A 24,681-nucleotide genomic window follows, 5' to 3' on the forward strand; every position below is an offset into this window, starting at 1 on the left:
AAGTAGCCACTATCATTTTATATTAAAGGAGCATGTTTCACACTCTAAGTGGGTCCTAAAAAATATTCTGTAAGACTCTTCTTTATGTTATAATGGAAAATATAATGGAAAAGCATAACAATTAGAAAGAAAATCAACTAAAGCTGTTTTGCAGACCAGCAATTTCTAACATTCTGCCCTTGTATTAAGAATAGAGATAAAAATATTCACATTCTTACATGAACACTGATTTATATTTCTTTCCTTTACTGAAAGCTCCAGAGATAGCTAGAAGAAAATATATTGGTCTGTTCACTTTCTAACTTTTGAACAGATTCCCTCTGAGCATTATTCATATCAGTACACAGGTTTCAACCAGATTGTTTAAAAAAAGATAATTCCCTGTTCTGCTCACTTACTAAAACAAGGAGAACACCAAAATGGCAGCAGCACCAGTGTCCTCATGCTAGAATGAGCTTCCCAAATGGCTGCCACAAGCACCTATGTCCCTAGGGTGAGCTCCAGTTGCTCCTGCCTCTGCAGGAGACTCTCTACAAGGCCAGCCGGTGAGTCTGACCCAGTCTCCTTTCAAATTACTGCGTCTGCCCCGGGTCTGGAGCATGTAAGATTTTGTGGGTGCCCTTTAAGAAAGGAATTGCTATTTCCCACAACCCTTTTTCTCTCCCAGAAGTCAGTCTCACTGGCCTTCAAAGCCAAATGTTCTGGGGACTCATTTTCCTGGCATAGGATCCCTGTGCCCAAGAAAGAAGGTGAGCTCAGGGTTTTCCTATTCCACCATCTTGGCCACTACCCTACATATACTTAATTTACATTACAGTGAAGACACTTGGCAGACACCATCTTAACCAAATAATCTAAAGGAACACCTATCACAGTATTAATTGACACCATCTGCCTTCTAATGAGATGCTGAGAAGAGCACAGCATTTGCTATTGTTTAGTTGCAAAGTCATATATGACTCTTTTGCAACCCCATGGACTGCAGCATGCCAGGCTTCTCTGTCCATGGGATTTCCCAAGCAAGAATACTGGAGTGGGTTGCCACTTCCTTCTCCAGGGGATCTTCCCAACCCAGGGATTGAACCCATGTCTCCTGCATTGCAGGGGATTCTTTCCCACTGAGCCACCAGGGAAGCATGAGCACAGCATTACTCCTGTGCTATTCCTGCCGAAAACACACAACCTGAATCTAACAAAGAGGAAACATCAAACAAACCAAAACTGAAGACTATTCTACAAGTACTTTTTTTTAAATTGGCAAGGTCATGAAAGAGAAGGAAAGACTGAGGAATGATTCCAAACTAAAGGAATGTAAAGAAATATAACAACTAAATTCAACAACATATGGTCTAGATTGAATTCATGACTTTTAAGAGACATTAATGAGCCTGTGAAATGTTAAGGGAGTCTGTGGATCAGATGTGAACACCAAGTCAATGTTAACTTCCTGATTTTGATAACCATACTGTGGTTATGTAGGACAGAATTCTAGTACTTAGGATACAACAAGTAACAGAACACCATGTTTGCAAATTACTCTCAAAATGGTTAAAAATGTCATAATTAGGGAATTGAGTAAATATATAAAGGAGTTCTCTCTGAACAACTACAACTTTCAGGTATATTTAAATGCCTACCTTTTTTTTTTATAATGGACAGGATTTTGTTGTAAGCAGTAATACATATAGTTGCTCTTTTGAAAATCCCCACTTAAACCAGTTTTGCCATACTAGTGTGGCAATTCATAACAGTTGTAATATGAACAAATTCTCTCATACCAAAAAGCTCTAAATACAGAAAACACTAAAACAGTAGGAGTCACAAGCAGAACAAATTAACTTTTAAGGCAAATTCATAGGTGGATATACCTGCATGCCATAGCAAATTCCAAGAACAGGCTTGCCAATAGTGAATATTGCTGGATCAAACCAGGGAGCATCTTCTGCATACACAGAATTAGGCCCTCCAGAGATGATAATAGCACTGTGGATTTAAAGAAGACAGTAACGAAGAATCTGTTAATTTTTATACAAGGTCTATGCCCTCTCTTGCTTGTACCACTGAGGGAAACTCAATACAGACTCAGATTTTGTTATGTTTTCAGTATGCCACATCAGATCCAGATTCTATCACAGCTAATTAACAGTCTCCTACACAGCTTAATTTTTTTTTTTTTTGGACTGTGTGACATGCAGGATCTTAGTTCCCCAATCAGAGATCGAATCCATGCTCCATACCCCATGCAGTGGAAGTCTCAAACACTGGACGGACAGGGAATCCCCTACATAGCTTATCTTTACTCTATTTTATTGCAATATGGGAAAGCTGACCAATTCAACAGTCACTTGTTAATAAGTGCAAACTTCCAAATATATAAAACCAATGTCTCAGTCTAGGAAGGTAAGCCTGAATTTGTTTTGTTTTCCTCATCAGTGGAGGAAGTAAATGAGAATTCTAAAGTCAGAAGGTGAAAATACACGTCTTCTGAGAGGTTAAGGAGTAAAGCAGTTACACAGCAGGACAACTGAAAGTATTATGAAGGCCCTGGATTATGTAGAGCAAAATGCTCTACAATAATCAGAAAATGTGAAGAATTACCTAATTTTGCCTATTTAAAACCTGTCCAATATTCCCAACAATTTTACCTGAGACCCAGAAGTAGGAGTTAACATGACCTGCCTCATATGCCCTGCTCTCAGAACCCAAGTCAGTACTCTATAAATTAGAATTTATAGAGCATTCTATGGGTTAACTTGGGAACAGACTATTTGTATAAAGAAAGCTGAGGCTGGCTTCTGATATAGGTAACTTTGGTCCTCCACATTCAATCAAAAAATTTTGGAACACTTTATTGTTACGATTTTTACATTAAAATTCAGATTTCTATATTTTCTTTAGGAAAAAAATCTGCTAACATTGGACTTTCACTCTAACATGGCTACAAATAACTGGAATCACAGAAAGACTTGCACCTTCAGATTACTTAGGCTCTCCAGTTTGTCACACACACCCACTTATACAATATAGGCATGTTGTTATTGCTTAGTCACTAAGTCATGTTGGACTCTTTTGCGGCCTGGCCCATGAACTATAGCCAGCCAGGTTCCTCTGTCCATGGGATTTCCCAGCCAAGAATAATGGAATGGGTTGCCATTTCCTTCTTCAGAGAATCTTCCCAACCCAGGGATCAAATCCAAGTATCCCGCATTGGCAGGTGGATTCTTTACCACTGAGTCACTTGGGAAGTCCATATTTCTAAGGAAAACATGCTCCAAGATGTAACCAAAATCTACTTACAAACAAATCTGGATTATATTCCACTTTATAATTAATGGCTGCCTGCCATGTAAAAACATAAACCAAAATGACAGACTTGGAATACATCCAAAAAATAATATAAATCATGAAAATTACTCAACAATATATTTTCTAAAAAATATATAATAATCTGAGCAAGCACAAAAAAACCTACTCTTTGAACTTTATATTGGTAACATGAATCTTGGTATACATTATGTTTGTTAGCTTATCTCCTGAAAACAGACTGAAGACAATCTACTTACTCAAGATGATAAAAGTGACATCCCTTTAAGATAACAATTTTAAAGGGGCATAGGGCTAGCCCTAAGGGTAGATATGTAACCTAGCTTCTTAAAAATGCAGAAGCTAAAACTCTGCAAAATATATTTAATAAACAAGATCTCTAGAATTTCAGTATATTTAGTTTTATAAATGATAACCACCATGGGACTGCCCAGCATCCCTCATTAATCTGCTATAAGATTCTTAATACTATTAAAAAGAAAAAGCAATGGACTTAGTCAAGGATAAAACTCAAGCAGCACTTAAGCCAATTATGAAAATTCTTATCTCAATAAGCTTGAGAAGAGCTAATCACACTTTCTGAGTTTTCTATTTCTACCCTGCTATTATTTTGAAACAACTTGCAATTACAAGGCCCAGTAAGTCGCAAGGCATTCCAGATACCAGCTTATGTATCAAGCAGATCAAGCTTCTAAAAACAGGTAGGTTAAGATGTCTTTCAAGTCATAAACCTAAAATTTATTCTAGAAAAAGGGTGATCAAATGGCTATCTCAGCAGAAAGGATCATAGTGATGAAAGCAATAGTGCTACAGTTCCTGTTCTCCTACAGAGAGAAGCTGTTGGTGTAAGCAGGACCTAGAAATCGTTTATGATCAGGTAATCATATGACAAGAAAATCAATTAGACTTCTATTGTCAATATTGGTTACCCTATTCCACAACATTTGGTTTCAATTAGTTTGCTGGGAATTTTTGTCTGTTTGCTTTGGATTTGGGGAATGATGGAGCTTGGATTTGACAGAGAGCCATTCAGATTTCTTACAGTTTTAATTCCCTTAAAATTGGTTCTCACTGGCAAATCAAGACAGTTGAATAAGATAAACTCAAAGCGTTCCTTCTTACTATAAAATTATCTGCATCCTAAAAGAGTTAAATGTTTTCTAATTCACAATTCATTCCACTTCAAAAATGAGAAACAAAGGATAATGTATACACATCTATTAAGTTTCTGAAAGGTAACCATTTGTCTAAAGGAAAAACATTATGCTTTTAAGAAAAATTAAACATACTGTATTTTGGAAGAAATACAGCACCAAATCTTGAGAGCTAATTAAGGATATAAACTGTAGTTGCTTGCTTCTGAATAACACTCAATAAAAAACGAAAATTAATTCCAAGAGAAAAGATACAGCATTAACCAAAAATAGCTGTTAAAGGAGTAAGTTACATATAAATTGAATGTCATTTTGACTAGTTTTAATAGTACAAGTTATAGAATTAGCCCTTAAATTAGAAGTCTTCATAATTTAGAAACTAGTCTCCTGGGATAGGAAGCAAAAGAGACGCACTGTACATGGCATTCTCTAATTTAGGTACTCTAACCATTTGACCAAGTAATCTGGGATGAATGAATGACAGTAACAGCCAAATCTAAGTCTGATCCAGAAATCCTATACAACAGCAGTCCCCAACCTTTCTGGTACCAGGGAGTGGTTTCATGAAAGACAAGCTTTCCATGGGTGGGGGTGGTGTCAGGATGATTCTCGTACATTATATTTTGTGTACTTTATTTCTAATCTAATGCCACCACTGATCTGACAGGTGATGGACCTTGGCCCAGAGGTTGGGGACCCCTGCTATAAAACATAAAATATTCAAATGATTAAGTTCTTAAACTGTGCAAATAAAATTAATGTAATCTTTCCTTTAATTTTAATTTCTTTTAATGTCAAGTGCCATGGAAAATTTCTTGTATTAAAACCAATCCATTTTATTTTCATTAAAAAATTCATTGTCCAAGCAAATTAATAATAAAATATCCTGCAATCTAATCTCACCGGAATCCTTGCTCTTTTATGGCAAATGCTGGTGTTTCCAAAGGGAAGATTTCAGACTGCACGAACAGTTCCCTCACTCTTCGGTCTATGACTTTTCCATACTGAGCACCCGCATCCAGAATGACAACAGCTCCTTCATTGTGGTGGTGGCCATCCTTAAGGTCTCCTCCGGCATTTTCTAGCTGCAAATATTAACACAAGCATCTTCCTAATTATGAAAATCAGAGGTACTTTTAAGAACTATGGTCACTGTCAGCTCCAAAAACATGCAGAAACACAAACTGTTAACTTAGGATTTTGAATTGCTAATTCAAAACACTTCTTTTAAAGGAAAGACTTTTATACATATTCACACACAGGCATAAACAAAAGCTACCATCTACTGACTACATGATGCAGTCATTTCATGTTTACTGCATCTTACACACATTATGTAGTACTAAGGTAAGCATACGGTCCAGCTGTGCCAAAACACTGCACAGGTCTATGCGAGTCTGTTACTCGCATTATTACTAATAATGCCTCTGTCAAGTCTCAGACATGTCCCAGTCTGGGCGGTGAATTATATGATCACCCTCTCTAATTGTCACAGCATTCCTATGAGGGACACACTGATGAGAACCGAAAGTTTCCTGTCACAGTATATAAGCATACCCAAACTCACTTTATTAGGATTCTTTATATTACCTGAGGAAAATTACACATATACATGTGTCTGACCAACAATACTAAATTTTTTAATGTGTTTTAATATTATCTCAGACTCCCCTGTAGCTCAAACGGTAAAGAACCTGCCTGCAGTACAGGAGACCCAGGTTCGGTCCCTGAGTTGGGAAGATCCTTTAGTGAAGGAAATGGCAATCCGCTCCAGTATTCTTGCCTGGAGAATCCCATGGACAGAGAAGCCTAGCAGGCTACCGTCCATGGGGTTGCAAAGAGCTGGACACAACTGAGCGACTAACACACACAATCTTATCTCTGACAAATATACACGGAGAACACTTTTCTGGAGAATAATTTGGCAAAAAAAAATTTAACTCTATGGGCTGAAGTAGTTATCTGGAGTATACTAAAATATTTACCTGGAACTGACTTCAAAATAATAGAGTAGGGGGGTATGGACGAAATAAGATTGCCTGGGAACTGAAATCACTAAAGTTCGGTGATACATGTACTTTCTTAAGTCTCTATTCTGTTTTCACACACTTTTACATAAGAAAAAGCTTTAAAATGTGTATGTATCTTGAAAATCCACTTGGAAGCATAAAGAATATGAAAAACATTTAAAACATTTTGGGTTAAAATGCAAGAGTATACATATACATATGAAGAAGAAATGTATAAACAGATATACACCTAAATACTAATAGAGGCAATATCTGAGAAATGGAACTACAGTAGGTGATTTAAAACTTTTTTCTTCATGCTCTTCAGTATGTTCATATATATGTCATAGTTTTTCCCCCTCCACTTGTAAAACCTGCACAGTAAAAAATACTTAATCCCAGCCCTGGAGGCATGTTTTTTAATCCTTCATCCCTCTTCCCTCTCCATTTATGTGAACAAATAAATGCAGGCCTCACAACACCTCTAACTCTTCACAGCAGTAATGAAAAAAAAAAGCAACAATCACAGCCATTTACGGAGGAGGATCTGTGAGAGGGACCCAACCACAGGCCAGAAGGAATTCCTCAGATCACGACATGAAGGTTATAATCATAACATTGAGCAATGTAGAATAATCAGACCACAGAAAACAGAAGTTTATAGAATATATTAATGCAACAAATGCTAAAACTTTCTCCTTTCAAATCTTTGTATCTTCACAACTGTCACCAAATCCAAGTACAACCTGATATTTCATATTAAAGACAGAGTTCTCACTTTGCATGATTCTGTTGTCTAAGAATTTCATTCCATGTTTTACACCAGGGTTTATTTAACTAAAGGCTTCCCTGGTAGCTCAGATAGTAAAGAATCTGCCTGCAAAGTGGGAGACCTGGGTTTGATCCCTGAGTTGGGAAGATCCCCTGGAGGAGGGCATGGCAAACCACTCCAATATTCTTGCCTGAGGAATTCCATGGACAGAGAACCCTGGCGGGCTACACACAGTCCATGCGTTGCAGAGTCAGATATGACTAAACAACTAACACTTACACTTTTTCACACTTTTAGTTAACTAAAAACAGTCCCCAACACCATGGTTCCAATTTCTGCTAACATATTAACTATTACATAAAGTACAAACTTTGCTCCTCAGTCCACAAATCATCACGTAAATAGCAGATGAACATCATAATCAGTAGCCAATCATGTCCCCTCTTTCAAAGTATATTGGCAACTAGTCACTGCACATCAAATAGCTGAGGGTACAACTGTGTCATCTCCTTGTTGCCCAGTGACAAATCCACATGCCATTTCACACATATTCAAAGGGCAGTCTAACCAATAAAGAATGAAAGTACAGCAAAGAAATGAAAAGTGATATGCTGGAAGTGAATTTCAAGTCCAACATAAATGGAGTTATAGAAGAAGTAATGTGGTGGCAAGGGTGACACCACTGCAGAGGAATTTAGTGAAGGCAAAATGATCAACGAGGAAAGTGGTTGTAATAAAAAGAATGACAATGTCTCAGAGGAAGTGACTCCAAGAAAATACTTCAAATATTTGAAAATACAACAAACTCTTGGAGATATTTCATGACATTCAAGTGCAACGGATAAAATGTTGAAAGCCATCAAAGCATAGAAAAACTGTGAAGGGAAGCATTGTGTACAAAACTTATCAAGAGTAGTTTAAAAATAAAACACAATTCTCAATGTTTTCAATGTTTTAAGTTACACTAAATATTAGTTTCACTACTTCTTTATATTATACATCCCTATTCTTTATAGTAATAACACAGTAAGTTTATATTCCAACAATATTCCAAAAAATTTTAAAACATAAGGAAAACACAATTTTCCCATTGATTACAAGATTGCTTTGCATGGTTTCACCTTGTAAGTCCATTTTTACAATCATTTTACTACCACATAGTAAGGACTTCTATTTATTTAAATCAACCAAGTTTTTCTTAAATAAATGGGTTACTAATGAAAATGTATAGTGCTTACTTAGCACGTTTTAAAACTGTTCAATCAGATGATATCAGAGATCACTGAGGAAACAATGAACCTTGCCTCACTTCTCTACTTCAGCTATCAACTTGCTTACCCAGCATAAAGTTTCAACAACTCAGGAAAAGCAAAAGGTCACCAGTGATAAAAGCGAAAGTTCCTTTCCCTGAAGACCCTGAATCTATTTATTCTTACTTCACACAGAGTTACAGTTTGATCATTAAGCTCCCAAACCTGCCAGTGATTAGAAAAAGCACCCTAAAGAGAAAAACAGCTCATTAATCACATCAATAGTAGAGACAAGCAAAATTCAACATCAGGAGACAGAAAAAACCTATTGTATTTATTTTAAAAATTGATTTAAAAGCAAATACAAAGGCTACCTCTTTGCAAGTGACCTGAAGTCATAATAAAGTAATATTCATGTTTTAAGATAGTAAGAAAACAATATTAAAAACTAAATCATATTCAGTACCCTATTTTAGAATAAAGCAAAAGAATCTTGCAAATTCTGAGACAGAATCATTTTTGGATCTTCCTGAAGCTCCACATATCACTGACCAACCAGACAGCAAAGCCAAGACCCGTGACATATATAACTAAATACCAAGTTATTCCCCCAAGGTCCTCAAAATACAATGGTGAGAATGAACTACCACAGCCACAATCCCTGGTGTGAGGAAAGCATTAGGACTTGTTAAAGAAAACAAGAAAAAGCCAAAATAGCCGACAGGTACAAGCTAAAAAAGGCAGGGAGCCAATTTAAGAACAGCAGCTGTGCTGGAAGGAGGGATGGCCACTCCAAAGGTGCAGAGGCAGCAAGAGAACATACAATAAGGCCTCCAGGATAGAATGGTTTTAATTCCCATGAAGCTTTGAAACTGACAGACCTGGACTCCCTTGTGGGTCAGAGCTCATGCATGACAAGGAGCAACTGCTGGGATCAGAATCATAATTAAGGCAGACAAGGAAAACAGAAGTGCGCTAGGTGTTAGCCACTCAGTCGCAGCCAACTCTTTTGTGACGCCATGGACTGTAGCTCACCAGGTTCCTCTGTCCATGGAATTCTCCAGGCAAGAATACTTGGGTTGCCATTTCCTTCTCCAGGGGAATCTTCCTGACCCAGGGATTGAACCTGGGTCTCCTGCATTGCAAGCAGATTCTTTAACATCTGAGCCACCCACCAGGGAAGCCCCAAGAAAAACAGAAAGGCCAGATAAAGCAGGGAGAGGAATCCATGCCAGGAATGCTCAGAAAACAAACAACCATAATTTTAACAGAATAAGGAGCTCTATCAAAAGTTGTAGAAGTTTAGAAAGGTAGTCTAAAGTAGTCAAGTCTAAGGTAGTCAAGTTATCTGAAAGTTTAGAAGGTAGTCTAAAATGCAAAAAGAAATGCTGGGACTTCCCTAGCGGTCCACAGGTTAGTATTCTGTGCTTCCACTTCAAGGGGCACAAGTTCAATCCCCGGTCAGGGAACTAATTTTACCACAAGGCATCCAGGTGGTCAAAAAAAGCAAGAAACACACTTGATACCAACACAACATTGTTAATCACCTATAACCCAATATAAAATTAAAAATTTTTTAATTAAACTGTAAGAATTTAAATAGAAGAAAAACAATAAGCAGAGAAGTTAAACCCCATACAAAGTTATTAAAAGTATAAAAAGGAAATAAGGAATAAAATAATATCTCTACAGAGAGCAAGACAGAAAGGCAAACTCAAACTCCAGATCAAAACTGGAATGTGCTATTTCTAAATGAGACAAAAGGTATGCAAAGGATGAAAGAATATGAATAAAAATCAGACTAAAACCCAAAAGGATCAATCCCAAGACATACTCTTAACAATATTATTGGGCTTCACAGAAAAAAAAAATCTTGACTACTTTGGGTAAAAACTTAATTCAGTCAACTGCACATCTGTTATGTAGTTTTCTTGGTATGTGTCTTATGTTACAGTGAAAATTTTTTAAATAAAGCAAAAGAAGGGAAGTTACAGCCTATACCTATTATTTTATGTGTCTTACGTACTTTCTTATTCATAATGCATTTGTTTTACAGATGAAGAAAATGTCAGTTGCCTAGAGATAGGACTAAAATGCAAGCTTTTCCAACCCCAAAATAATTAGCACTGAAGAAGGAAAGTGGGTAAATAACCTTCAAAGTTATTTTATTTTTTAATATTTTGGTACTTAAAAGGGATAAGCTTTATTATTTTAAAAAGTTTTCTTACACGAGTAAAATAATGTTCTGTTCGTGTCTGAGAAAAGTACTATTTTATAAATGATTTTTTTAAACTGAATTTCATCAGTACCAAGTTTATTCAAGTAGTTGTCTTTAAAAGGTCTTTCAAATTAGAAGCCTTCAACTGTTAAAATTAGGAAGTTTTAGGGTTAAGAAAGATTTTAAAAACATTCACCAACACCTATTTTAGTGATCTGAGAATCTCAACTATTTAGAATAATCCTTACATTACCAAAAGGCTACCGGAAGTTTGAACACATTTATCTATCTCATCTCACCACACCTATAACTAAAAAAATAGTAGTTTCCTGACAAAATATCCAACATCTCAGGTACTTTGGATGAATCAACTTCACTAAAGGCTTTTTCTATGAGAGACCATCACCTCACACACAAAGCTGAATGACATTGGAACCTACAACTTAAAGGGTTAAATCAAAGAGTCAGACTCTAGCTCTTGACTTCACCATATGCTTGTTATACCCTCCTTTTATTTTGAAAAACTCTGAACGTACAAAATTTGAAAGTATGGTACAGTTAACAGCAACTTCCACCTAAATATAACATTAGTAACATTCTACCACATTTGCTTTATATCTTTTTCCCCTAAACAACTAGAAAGTAAACTGTAGATATTTCACTCTCCAAGATATTTTTCACCATGTACCTCTTGGAAACAGGGACATTCTCCTACATAACTACAATACTATTTTCATATCCAAGAAATTTAACACTGATAGTTTCTATATACAAATTCTCCCAGATGTCACAAATACTTTTATGGATTTTTAAATTCCAGAACTCTTATCAAAGACCACATACTTTCCACAATTAACCTAGAATTATTCACCTTTTCAGCTTTTTATGGTCTTTCATGACACTGTCATTTTTTAAATTTTTAAATTCTTTTTGTAGAATGACCCACACCAGGATCTGTTTCCTACTGCATGATTAGATTCTCGACAAACTTTTTTTTCTTGCAGCGATTTTACATTGGTGATGATTTTACACTGCCTTCTCCTGATGTCATACAATGGCAAGGACACAGTGTCATTTTGTTCCATTATTTGTTCCAAAGTGATACTGACTTTGATCACGTGATTACCATGATTTTGCGCTTAAAAGAAAAAAAAAAATCTGATTCAAGTCTTCCCCCTGCTTAAAACCATATAGTGACTCTCCCTTAGAATAAAGTTCAATAAAGTCCAAAATACTTTAAAGTCCTGTGAGGCCTTGGCCTACACCTAAGCCTAAACTGCTCTTTTAAACTCTCCACAGTCTCACATAGTAGTATACTGTCTTCTGAATCAATCTCAAATGTGTCACTAAAAGAAATCAGACATCTCTGAAATCACGCTATATCTTAACATTTTCTATTTGCCCAATGACAAAGCTGTCACTGCCATGGTGATAGTTATATATAAGCTGACATAAAAGCCCCTAAGGAAAAGGGGATTCCAGGAATCTCTCAGGAAATTTGCCTTAGAGCAGAAAGATGTCCCAAGAGTTCAGAGAAAGAAATACAGGTGAGTCTGGCCGAAAGTCATTTAGAATAGACATGCTGGAGCTTGATGGAGCTCAAGTACATCATTTCTCTATGCAGTCAATGGGCTGAGTAAGATCCCTAGAAAGTGTAGTGATTCTTTGTTTCTAGTGATATGGCTGAACAAGTGCAACCGCTCAACACTTCAGTCAGCAGAACGTTTAAAAACCATTTGAAGGACTGAGTTCTGGTTATTATCTGAAAAACTTCCATTGACATCTTCTGGTAAGAACAAGGAAGTACTAGCAAAAAAAATCCCAGAATGAGTTGTCAATGGTCTGGAAAAAAATCACAGAAGTAATTGAGCACTCGCAAGAAATAATGAATCATCACAACTCTTGATGGAACAAAAGATCTGTAGAAAAACAAGACCTGGACAACTCAAGTCAAAAAGTAATTGAGGAGTCAGGCTAAATGTGAAGAAAGTTCACTCTAAATTGATTTATATGAAAACCAATGTATTTCATATAAATAGATATATAGATATCCTTTCTCTATACCTAAGTAGTATATGATTCTTCTAAAAAAGTCTAAGTCCAGGGACTTCACTGGTCATCCAGTAGTTAAGACTCAGCACTTCCACTGCAGGGGGCATGGGTTCAACCCCCGGTTGGGAAACTAAGATCCCACATGCCACAGCCAAAAATAAAAATAAATAAAATTTTAAAGTCTAAGTCAGGATTTCCCTGGTAGTCCAGTAGTTAAAAATCCATTTTGCAATGCAGGGGACGTGCGTTCAATCCCTGGTCGGTAAACTAAGATCCCACAAGCCAGACAGTAACTCAGCCCAAATGTCGAAACTAGAGATTCTGTGCATCACAGGAAGAACCTGTTTGCTGCAGCTAAGACCCAATGCAGCCAAATGAATAAATAATGCTTTAATTAAAATTAGAGTAAATTAAAAGTCTAAGTCTCTGAAATACATATATATAAAATTCCAGGTGCAATCATTGAATACAAGTGACAATTACACCGTTGTTCATCTTACATAATAAAAGTATAAAATGCCTTTAGGAAACAATGTCATACACCTGAGAAAAATCTAGAAGTCATGAACCATGCCTTGATGCAATAATATGCAACAATGATTATACATTTAGTTGTTCAAGCAATGCTCACTTAGCACTGACTGTCTCATATTGTCTAAATTATGATCCTTAACTTTTGATCATTTTTATCACTCAATTTGTCTGCATTTATTTTTCTCCATCTTGTTTAATCTAAGTATGCAACCTATAGCCCTCCTCAACAAATATTTCAATAAATTACTATGTTTGGAAGTTTTCATTGTTCAAAACGTTTGTGAAATACAAGTCCCTAGTGACATACAGTGTTATCTTAGCCTTTTACTACTCCTGGTTTGTTAATGAGCTCATACACTGCGGAAACACTTCCCTAATGAGATTTCAAGCTAGAAGTTACTCAACATTCCTACTTTTGTTTCTACATGTTATCTGTGATTATGCTACTATCATTTCCATACTGCTCCTAATTTATTCTCCTTTACTGACCAATTTATAGTAATTCTGATTACAACTTGATCTTTTTTTGAATAAACTACATCTCTTAACTCTTCAAAGTCATTCCAAATTCTCTTCACCCCATCTATAAATGTACTAATAGTTCCTTTCAAGTTCAAGGGAGCACCATTCCGGAGCATAATGAACACAGTCTGAATGTACTATCTAAATCAACAAATCAAAAAGCAGTTTAGTCTGGACTTGGGTTTCTCTGGTACCTCAGCTGGAAAGAGCTGGCCTGCAATGCAGGAGACCCCAGTTTGATTTCTGGGTCAGGAAGATCCGCTGGAGAAGAGATAGGCTACCCACTCCAGTATTTCTGGACTTCCCTGGCGGCTCAGCTGGTAAAGAATCTGACTGCAAGGCAAGAGACCTGGGTTTGATCCCTGGGTTGGGAAGATACCCTGGGGAAGGGAAAGGCTACCCATTCCAGTACTCTGACCTGGAGAATCCCATGGACTGTATGGTCCGTGGGGCAGATACTACCACTAGCACCCACTTAAAAGACAGCAAACAGAACCCATAAACACAAACTCTATCCACGGAAGTTTCTGGGGAATTTAACTTCTTAGGTAAATATAGTCCTAATGCCAAATATAATTTAATGGGTTTATCTGAGACATATGATCACTGGGTAAGAAAGTAAACATACAACTGTTTATTACCTTTCTTTTCTAACTTCAGAAGAAACAAAATTTACTCCTATGTCACAATTGCTAATTCCAATTTTTAAATCTTTTTAAATCAACTATCTATTTTCCCCTTGGATTTCAATAAAGTTTTTGCAAAAAGTTATAACAATGTTATTTGGTTGACAAACAGTATTTATGTAGCCAGTTTTAAATTAAGAAAACTTGGTACTGTTGGCTAAAATCAAAATACACTATTGTTTATCTCACAATTTTTTCAATCCTTAAGTTTTACTGTAGCTACTTTTCCCATTTGATGATAAGCATTAGCCAACTGAGGAACAAAGGAATCTCTAGATAAATCTAAACCATTATTAATTAGTGCAAATCATCCTACTTCTAAAAGTTAGCAATTTACACAAACACACACAAATAACGTTCAGTAACAGCTGTTGTCATACCATTAAAATATCAGAAGGAAAAGTTCTGAACCATGTTCACTCTCATTATCTGTTTAGTTACATTCCTCACATTTTTTTTTTTTTAATGTTGACCTTTAGGAGAAGGAAATGGCAACCCACTCCAGTATTCTTGCCTGGAAAATCCCATGGATGGAAGAGCCTGGTAGGCTACAGTCCATGGGGTCACAAAGAGTTGGACACGACTGAGTGACTTCACTTCACTTTAGATTTCCTGACTGACTCTGTACTGAGATCTCTGACTTATAACTGAGATCTAGTATTTTAACAACAACAACAAAAAGCTTCTTTGAATGGTGACTCAAGTGTGAGTAGCCTGTTTACATGAACAAGAACCAAAGGATCTTTGCAAAGAAACAAAGACCTAGAATATAGATTTATATTTCCAAACATCACTGCCCCTCTTCAGTTCATCTCCGCGTACTATCAAGTATGCTAAAGATGACCTCAGATAACAACACTTCCCATACAGATATGAAAGATAATAAAACAGCTCTGCTGCTGCTAAGTCGCTTCAGTTGTGTCCAACTCTGTGCGACCCCATAGATGGCAGCCCACCAGGCTCCCCCGTCCCTGGGATTCTCCAGGCAAGAACACTGGAGTGGGTTGCCATTTCCCCCTCCAATGCATGAAAGTGAAAAGTGCAAGTGAAGTCGCTCAGTTGTGTCTGACTCTTAGCGACCCCATGGACTGCAGCCCACCAGGCTCCTCTGTCCACAGGATTTTCCAGGCAAGAGTACTGGAGTGGGGTGCCACTGTCTTATCAAACAGCTACCTCTTCTTAAATATACCGAGTTTGCGAACAGACTCAATTTTGTCTCTTATTACTACCCCTAAAATACTTTTAAGAAGTAACCTTAGCTTAGAAGAGATCTGTACGTTTTTCCTAAGAAAAACTTTAAAGTTTAAACAGTAGAATGTCCTAATTTCCGTTATTTAGCACACAGACCATTTTTCAAGATGCAACTATTATACTTCATAAATCCAACCTCCTTTCTAATCTTGCCCTTTCTACTGTAGCATGTGCCTGAACTACACTTTGTTGAAAATAATCCTGAGTTAACAGAACTTGAAAAACCTAAAAACAAAACTGCTGAAAGTTAGGAAAGGAATCCAGCACGCATTCTGCCTTTTTACTATCAATTCGGCCACGAGTAACCATTTAGCAGATGAGAGGAAGTTCTTTATAAACAGTGCCAGAAAGAACAGAATTAGAATATCACCATTTTGTAATCTCCCATAAAATAATGAACCTAAGCTACTGTAGTCTACAAAAGGACCAGTGCTGATTTGCAAACTGCCACCAGTTCATAAGAAATAAAGCAGTTCATTCATAAATTTTATATAAGCATTCATAAACTTATATAACAACTTGACAGCAATTTTATTTCCTTGAATCTATAATAAAAATTTGGAGCCTTTATGTTCTATGTCTTAAGAGTTTTAAATTTCATTTGTCTAAAAATTTATTTATTTTATTTTACAAAGATAGCAGCCATGGTAAAATTGAGGCTCTTTATTGCAGATCTATAAGAAGCACAGAACTAGGTGTTGGCTATTAAAATCACTAAAGACTGATAAGAAATTTGACAATGGATGGGTAAGATGGCAACACTGATAAATCTTAACTACAAAAATAAAGACCAGACATACATGACTTTTTTTGTAATTAAGGTGTAGTTAATTTACATTGTTAATTTCTGCTGTAGAGCAAAGTGATTCAGTTATATATATATTAAAAAGGATGTGTGTATATATATATATTAATACATCCTTTTAACATTCTTTTTTATGGTTTATCATAGAATATTGAATATATGTAGTTCCTTGTGCTATACAGTAGGACGCTTCTGTTTACCCATTCTGGATATAACATCTTACATCTGCTAACCCCAACCTCCCACATCATCCCTCCCCCCAATCACTCCTCCCTGGCAACCACAAGTCTGTTCTCTATGACTGTGAGTCTGTTTCTGTTTCACAGATAGGCTCATTTGTGTCATATTTTAGATTCCACATATAAGTGATATCACATGGTATTTTTCTCTTTCTGACTTACTTCACTTAGTACGATAATCTCTAGCTGCATCTATGCTGCTGCAAACAACACTTCTGCATTCTTTTATGGTTAAGTAGTATTTCATTGTGTACATATAGCCATATCTTTCATCTGCTGATGAAAATTTAAGGTGCTTCCATGTCTTGGTTATTGTAAACAGGGCTACTATGAACACAGGGTCCATGTATCTTTTCATATTAGAGCTTCATCTGATATATGCCCTGGAGTGGGACTGCTGGATCATACGGTAATTCTATTTTTAGCAACATGAATAGCTGAGAAAAGAAGAGAAGCTAAAGGCAAAGGAGAAAAGGAAAGAAATACCCATAAGAATGCATAGTTCCAAAGAACAGCAAGGAGAGATAAGAAAGGCTTCCTCAGTGATCAACGCAAAGAAATAAGAGGAAAACAATATAATGGGAAAGACTAGAGATCTCTTCACAAAATTAGAGACACCAAGGGAACATTTCATGCAAAGATGGGCACAAAAAAGGACGGAAAAGGGATGGACCTATCAGAAGCAGAAGATATTAGGAGATGACAAAAATACACAGAAAAACTATACAAAAAAGATCTTCATGACCCAGATAACCACGATGGTGTGATCACTCACCTTGAGCCAGACATCCTGAAAAGTGAAGTCAAGTGGGCCTTAGGGAAGCATCACTACGAACAAAGCTAGTGGAGGTGATGGAATTCCAGTTGAGCTATTTCAAACCCTGAAAGATGATGCTGTGAAAGTGCTACACTCAATATGCCAGCAAATTTGGAAAACTCAGCAGTGGCCACAGGACTGGAAAAGGTCAGTTTTCATTCCAATCCCAAAGGGCAATGTCAAAGAATGTTCAAACTACTGCACAATTGTACTCATTTCACACGCTAGCAAAGTAATGCTCAAAATTCTCCAAGTCAGGCTTCAACAGTACATGAACCATGAACTTCCAGATGTGCAAGCTGGTTTTAGAAAAGGCAGAGGAACCAGAAATCAAATTGCCAACATCCGCTGGATCATCGAAAAAGCAAGAGAGTTCCAGAAAGACATCTACTTCTGCTTTACTGACTATGCCAAAGCCTTTGACTGTGTGGATCACAACAAACTGTGGCCAATTCTGAAAGAGATGGGAATACCAGACCACCTGATCTGCCTCCTGAGAAATCTGAATGCAGGTCAAGAAGTAACAGTTAGAACTGGACATGGAACAACAGACTTGTTCCAAATTGGGAAAGAAGTATGTCAAGGCTGTATATTGTCACCTTGCTTATTTAACTTATATGCAAAGTACATCATGTGAAATGTTGAGCTGGATGAAGCACAAGCTGGAATCAAGACTGCCGGGAGAAATTCAAATAACCTCAGATATGCAAATGACAACACCCTTATGGCAGAAAGCAAAGAAGAACTAAAGAGTCTCTTGATGAAAGTGAAAGAGAAGAGTGAAAAAACTGGCTAAAAACTCAACATTCAAAAAACTAAGATCATGGCATCTGGTCCCATCACTTCATGGCAAATAGATGGGGAAATAGTGACTGACTTTATCTTCTTGGGCTCCAAAATCACTGCAGATGGTGACTGCAGCCATGAAATTAAAGGACACTTGCTCCTTGGAAGAAAAGCTATGGCCAACCTAGACAGCATATTAAAAAGCAGACACATTACTTTACCAACAAAGGTCTGTCTAGTCAAGGCTATGGTTTTTCCAGTAGTCATGTAAGGATGTCAGTTGGACTATAAAGAAAGCTGAGTGCCAAAGAACTGATGCTTTTGAAATGTGCTGTTGGAGATGACTCTTGAGAATCCCTTGGACTGCAAGAAGATCCAACCAGTCCATCCTAAAGGAAATCATCCCTGAATATTCATTGGAAGGACTGATGCTGAAGCTGAAACTCCTATACTTTGGCCACCTGATGCAAAGAACTGACTCACGGGATAAACCCCTGATCCTGGGAAGGATTGACGGCAGGAAGAGAAGGAGACGACAGAGGATGAGATGGTTGGATGGCATCACCTACTCAATGGACATGAGTTTGAGCAAGGTCAGGGAGTTGGTGATGAACAAGGAAGCCAGCGTGCTACAGTTCGTGGGGTCACAAAGATTCAGACATGACTGAGCAACTCAACTGAACTGAATAATTAGCAATGTTGAACATCTTTTCCTGAGTCTACTGGCCATTTCTTTGGAGAAATGTCTATTTAGGTCTTCTGCTCATTTTTCAACTGGCTGGGTTTTTTTTTTTTTTTTTTTTTGGTCTTTTGGCGGGTTTTTTTGCTGAGGTGTATGAGCTGTTTGTATATTCTGGAAGTTAAGCCCTCGTCAGTCGCATCGTCTGCAAATATTTCCTCCTATTCTGTAGGCTGTTTTTTCGTTTTGTGTATGGTTTCCCTTGCTGCACAAAAGCTTTTAAGTTTGACTAGATCCCATTAGTTTGTTTTTATTTCTGTTGCTTCGGGAGACTGACTTAAGAAAACACTGATGGAATTTACAGACATATGCAACTCTTGCTGTGAGGCACTAAGTGTGTGTGCAGGAAAATTAACCACATGCTTATAACTGCTGAGCCGAATGACGGGACATTGCACTCTGCTCTACTTGTGCATGTTTTTAAATTTTCCATATGCAACAGACTACATTGACCCTAATTCCTCACTATTCCCTATATGCATGTCTTTTGTAGTGTCACTTTGCAGTCTGTCCTAGTACAGGCAGAATACATTTCCATACCCTTGACACTGGGCTCAACCATGACACCTGCTTTTGCCAATGTAATGAGGGCAGAAGTGATAATGTGCCAAACCTTAAGCCATCTTAATGTTCCCACTTGTCTCCTGTGCTTCTGTCATCATCATGAAAACGCGATGAGCTACTTACTGGTCCAAGCAAAAGATGAGAGTAGTGGAGCTCAGCTGAGCTCACCCACAAACTCTTGAGCAAGAAGTAGGCATCACTTGTTTTTCTGAAAATGTTTCTAAATCAACCTAAAGCAAATTAAAAAAAAAAAACCCATCTAACAGCAAAGCATTCATGGCAGGTCATGAATCAGTAACAAATTATGATACTGCTTTCCCTGGCCATTTATAGTAGAAATATGTAAGAATGTATGGGAAATTATATAAGATGGTTATTATCATGCTTAGTTCTCTAAGACAATGACTTCAAAATACATAGTACACTGAATCTTTGCCTTTAGAGATTAAAATATAATTGCATACTTCCTTTTTTTAAGGGAATAATGAATGAAGGAACTACATCAGGAAAGAGAAACCACTTAGAAGCACTATAATAACTTCTGGAAGGCCAAGCCTGGTGAACTCAAGAGATACCAGACTAGACATAAAATAGTATGTCTCACAGACAAATTGATAGAAATTTTCTTTTCTAATACCTGAAAACAGTTTTCATATGAAAACAGTACACCAATGACAAGGCTGCATTTTTAAAACACCCAATCTTGTTAAATCCACAATGCTTCAAATTCTGTTTATTTTAATCAGCTTTACTATCCAATTATTTTTATTTAAAATTCAAACTGTACTATCAAATAAAGTAGTGGTTCATTTATACTGTTCTATAAAGAAAAGGCAGAGGAACCAGAGATCAAATTGCCAACATCCGCTGGATCATCGAAAAAGCAAGAGAGTACCAGAAAAACATCTATTTCTCCTTTATTGACTATGCCAAAGCCTTCGACTGTGTGGATCACAATAAACTGTGGAAAATTCTGAAAGAGATGGGAATACCAGACCACCTGACCTGCCTCTTGAGAAACCTGTATACAGGTCAGGAAGCAACAGTTAGAACAGGACATGGAACAACAGACTGGTTTCAAATAGGAAAAGGAGTACGTCAAGGCTGTATATTGTCACCCTGCTTATTTAACTTCTATGCAGAGCACATCATGAGGAACGCTGGGCTGGAAGAAGCACAAGCTGGAATCAAGATTGCTGGGAGAAATATCAATAACCTCAGATATGCAGATGACACCACCCTTATGGCAGAAAGTGAAGAGGAACTCAAAAGCCTCTTGATGAAAGTGAAAGAGGAGAGTGAAAAAGTTGGCTTGAAAATCAACATTCAGAAAACGAAGATCATGGCACCTGGTCCCATCACTTCATGGGACATAAATGGGGAAACAGTGTCAGACTTTATTTTTTTGGGCTCCAAAATCACTGCAGATGCTGAATGCAGCCATGAAATTAAAAGACGCTTACTCCTTGGAAGGAAAGTTATGACCAACCTAGATAGCATATTAAAAAGCAGAGACATTACTTTGCCAACCAAGGTCCGTCTAGTCAAGGCTATGGTTTTTCCAGTGGTCATGTATGAATGTGAGAGTTGGACTGTGAAGAAAGCTGATCGCCGAAGAATTGATGCTTTTGAACTGTGGTGCTGGAGAAGACTCTTGAGAGTCCCTTATACTGCAAGGAGATCCAACCAGTCCATTCTAAAGGAGATCAATCCTGGGTGTTCATTGGAAGGACTGATGCTAAAGCTGAAACTGCAATACTTTGGCCACCTCATGCGAAGAGTCGACTCACTGGAAAAGACTCTGATGCTGGGAGGGATTGGGAGCAGGAGGAGAAGGGGACAACAGAGAATGAGATGGCTGGATGGCATTACTAACTCGATGGACATGAGTTTGAGTGAACTCCGGGAGTTGGTGATGGACAGGGAGGCCTGGCGTGCTGTGATTCATGGGGTTGCAAAGAGTCAGACACGACTGAGCAACTGAACTGAACTGAAAAGAAGGCCTGCTTGTCCACAAACCACATGCTATACTGATTAAAATACAGCTGAGTAAGATACTTTAAAAATATCTTAAAGATAAAACATTATACTGCAATTTTAAAAATTTGTTTTGCTATATCAAGTCTTATCTCTTCCAAGCATCAAGTAGTCTATTATTACAGCTTAAGTATTCCAAGCTGCAGAAAGTGGGGGATACCAAAACCTATTAGGGGCTATCCTCTGATTCAGCAATTTCACTCCTACGTATTTATAAAAGAGAAATGAACACCTATTCCCACAAAACTGGAAACAATCCCAACGGCCATCATTATATGACTGGATAAAAAATTCTGGTATATCCTTATAGTGGAATACTACATAACAATAAAAATGAACAAATCACTGATACACACAACATAGATAAAATCTCAAAAACATTATGTTTGTAAAAGAAGCCAGAATCATTGTATGATTCCACTGACACAAAATTCAAAAATGAACAAAACTAATGTACAGATATAGAAATCAGAACAGTGGCTGGTGCTGAAGGAGTGGAAGAACTGACTGCCACAGGCACAAGGGAACTTTGGGAGTGATGGAACTGTTCTGTATCTTCAATGGGGTAGTGATTACACGGGTACATATATTTGTCAAAACTCAAATTGTATACTTAAAAGATCTGAGCACTTCACTACATGTGCATTTTATCTCTGTAAAAATAAGCAAAAGAAACCACCTATTAGTGACCTTTTTCAAACTACCATTTCTCTCCACAAACTGAAACACAGTGCTACAATAAGCAACATAACCCTCAGTCTTCAGGGGCACTGGATGGTCAAGCTCTGCTATGCTGTCAATAACAAGGCTGCTGCTGCTGCTAAGTCACTTCAGTCGTGTCCGACTCTGTGTGACCCCATAGACGGAAGCCCACCAGGCTCCCCCATCCCTGGGATTCTCCAGGTAAGAACACTGGACTGGGTTGCCATTTCCTTCTCCAATGTGTGAAAGTGAAAAGTGAAAGCGAAGTCGCTCAGTCGTGTCCGACCCTTAGCGACCCCATGGACTGCAGCCTACCAGGCTCCTCCATCCATGGGATTTTCCAGGCAAGAGTACTGGAGTGGCTTGCCATTGCCTTCTCCGAATAACAAGGTTGCTGCTGCTGTCACTTCAGTCGTGTCCGACTCTGTGTGACCCCACAGACGGAAGCCCACCAGGCTCCCCCGTCCCTGGGATTCTCCAGGCAAGAACACTGGAGTGGGTTGCCATTTCCTTCTCCAATGTGTGAAAGTGAAAGTGAAGTCACTCAGTCGTGTCCGACCCTTAGCGACCCCACGGACTGCAGCCTACCAGGCTCCTCTATCCATGGGATTTTCTAGGCAAGAGTACTGGAGTGGCTTGCCATTGCCTTCTCCAATAACAAGGCTGCTGCTGCTGCTGCTGAGTCACTTCAGTCGTGTCCGACTCTGTGTGACCCCATAGACGGAAGCCCACCAGGCTCCCCCGTCCCTGGGATTCTCCAGGCAAGAACACTGGCTAAGACAGATCAAATCTAAAGCCACTCCTGTTTCAAAACCAAAAATCTATCAAGTTAAATCCACTTAAGCGGACTGATTCATCATCCATTAAAAACTTATACTCTTATCCCTAAAATTTTCTAGTCTAAATCAAAGTATATCCACTCAATGTATATCAATTACCTCTAAAAGAAATATCTTCTTCAGTCCAGTGCTCTAAGTCTTGTGCCTTATTTTGCTCAATCAGGTGTTGCACTTGGGAGGAATGTATCTCACAGCTCATTATAGTAAAGTAACAATAAGAAAATGGTCCACTAAAATGTAATCTAGGGTCTTAGTCCAAAAACCGATCACAAAAAGCAAGTTTAATAAAAAGGGAATGATAGGGAATTCCCTGACAGTCCAGTGGCTAGGACTCTGAACTTCCACTGAAGTGAGGACAGCTCTGATCCCTGGTCAAGGAACTAAGATCCCTCAAGCTGCATGCTGTGGCTAAAAAAAAAAAAAAAAAAAAGTGAACGGTATACCAAAACTCATTCTATGAGGCCAGTATTGTTCTAATATCAAAACGAAAGATATCACAAGAAAACTCTAAGCCATTACCTCTTATGAATGTAGACGCAAAAATCAACAAAATTATCAAAGCGAATCCAGCAACTTACTATTTTCATTAGTTAAAAAATGTTTTTTGGCTGCACTAGGTCTTCGTTGCTGCACACACGTTTTCTCTAGTTGGAGCGAGCAGGCGGCCTCTGTCTAGTCTGCAGTGCTCGGGATTCTCACCGCAGCGGCTTCTCTCGTTACAGAGCACAGGTTCTAGGACGCGAGGGCTCGGTAGCTGTGATGCACAGGCTTAGTTTTGCCCCACGGCATGTGGAATCTTCAGAGACCAAGGATGGAACCCATGTCCCCAATTCAATCACTGGACTGACAGGGAAGTCCATTCAGCAACTTATAAAAAAGGATGATACACCATGGCCAAGTGAGATTTATCCCAGGAATGTAAATTAGGTTTAACATCCAAAAATCAATCTACTATTAATATATCAACACAATGAAAAACAAAAACCATATGATCATCTGACTACACAGAGAAAAAGCATTTGTCAAAAATCCTACATCTTTTCATAATAAAAACAATCAACAAACTAAGAATAGAAGGAAATGCCCCTAGTCTGTAAGAGAGCATCTATGAAAAACCCATAGGTAACATCACATTTAACAGTGAAAGACTAAATGCTTTCTTCCCCAACTAAGATCAAGAACAAAGATTTCTGCCCTCACCACTTGTATTCAAAAGTATGACATACTGTTATGCTTCAATCGCTCAGATATGTCCAACTCTTTGCGACCCCATGGACTGTAGCATGCCAGGGTTCCCTGCCCTTCACCATCTCCCGGAGCTTGTTCAAACTTACGTTCATCAAGTCAGTGATGCTGTCCAACCATCTCATCCCCTGCTGTC

General features: G+C 37.9%; 1 protein-coding gene across 1 annotated transcript in view; it reads right to left on the reverse strand.

Moving 5' to 3' along the window:
- GMPS (guanosine monophosphate synthase) overlaps positions 1–24,681 on the reverse strand; it is a 75,570-nt gene that overhangs the window by 39,596 nt on the left and 11,293 nt on the right. Inside the window, exons 2-3 of the mRNA XM_055411214.2 lie at positions 5,382–5,563; positions 1,869–1,983 (exon numbers count right to left, since the gene is read on the reverse strand). Coding sequence (XP_055267189.1) covers positions 1,869–1,983; positions 5,382–5,563 — 297 coding nt within the window. The remainder of the gene's footprint in view (positions 1–1,868; positions 1,984–5,381; positions 5,564–24,681) is intronic.

The sequence above is a fragment of the Moschus berezovskii genome, chromosome 1 (assembly GCF_049115385.1).
Source record: "Moschus berezovskii isolate FMDL1 chromosome 1, NW_MosBer_1.0, whole genome shotgun sequence".
In the NCBI taxonomy this organism is placed as follows: Eukaryota; Metazoa; Chordata; class Mammalia; order Artiodactyla; family Moschidae; genus Moschus; species Moschus berezovskii.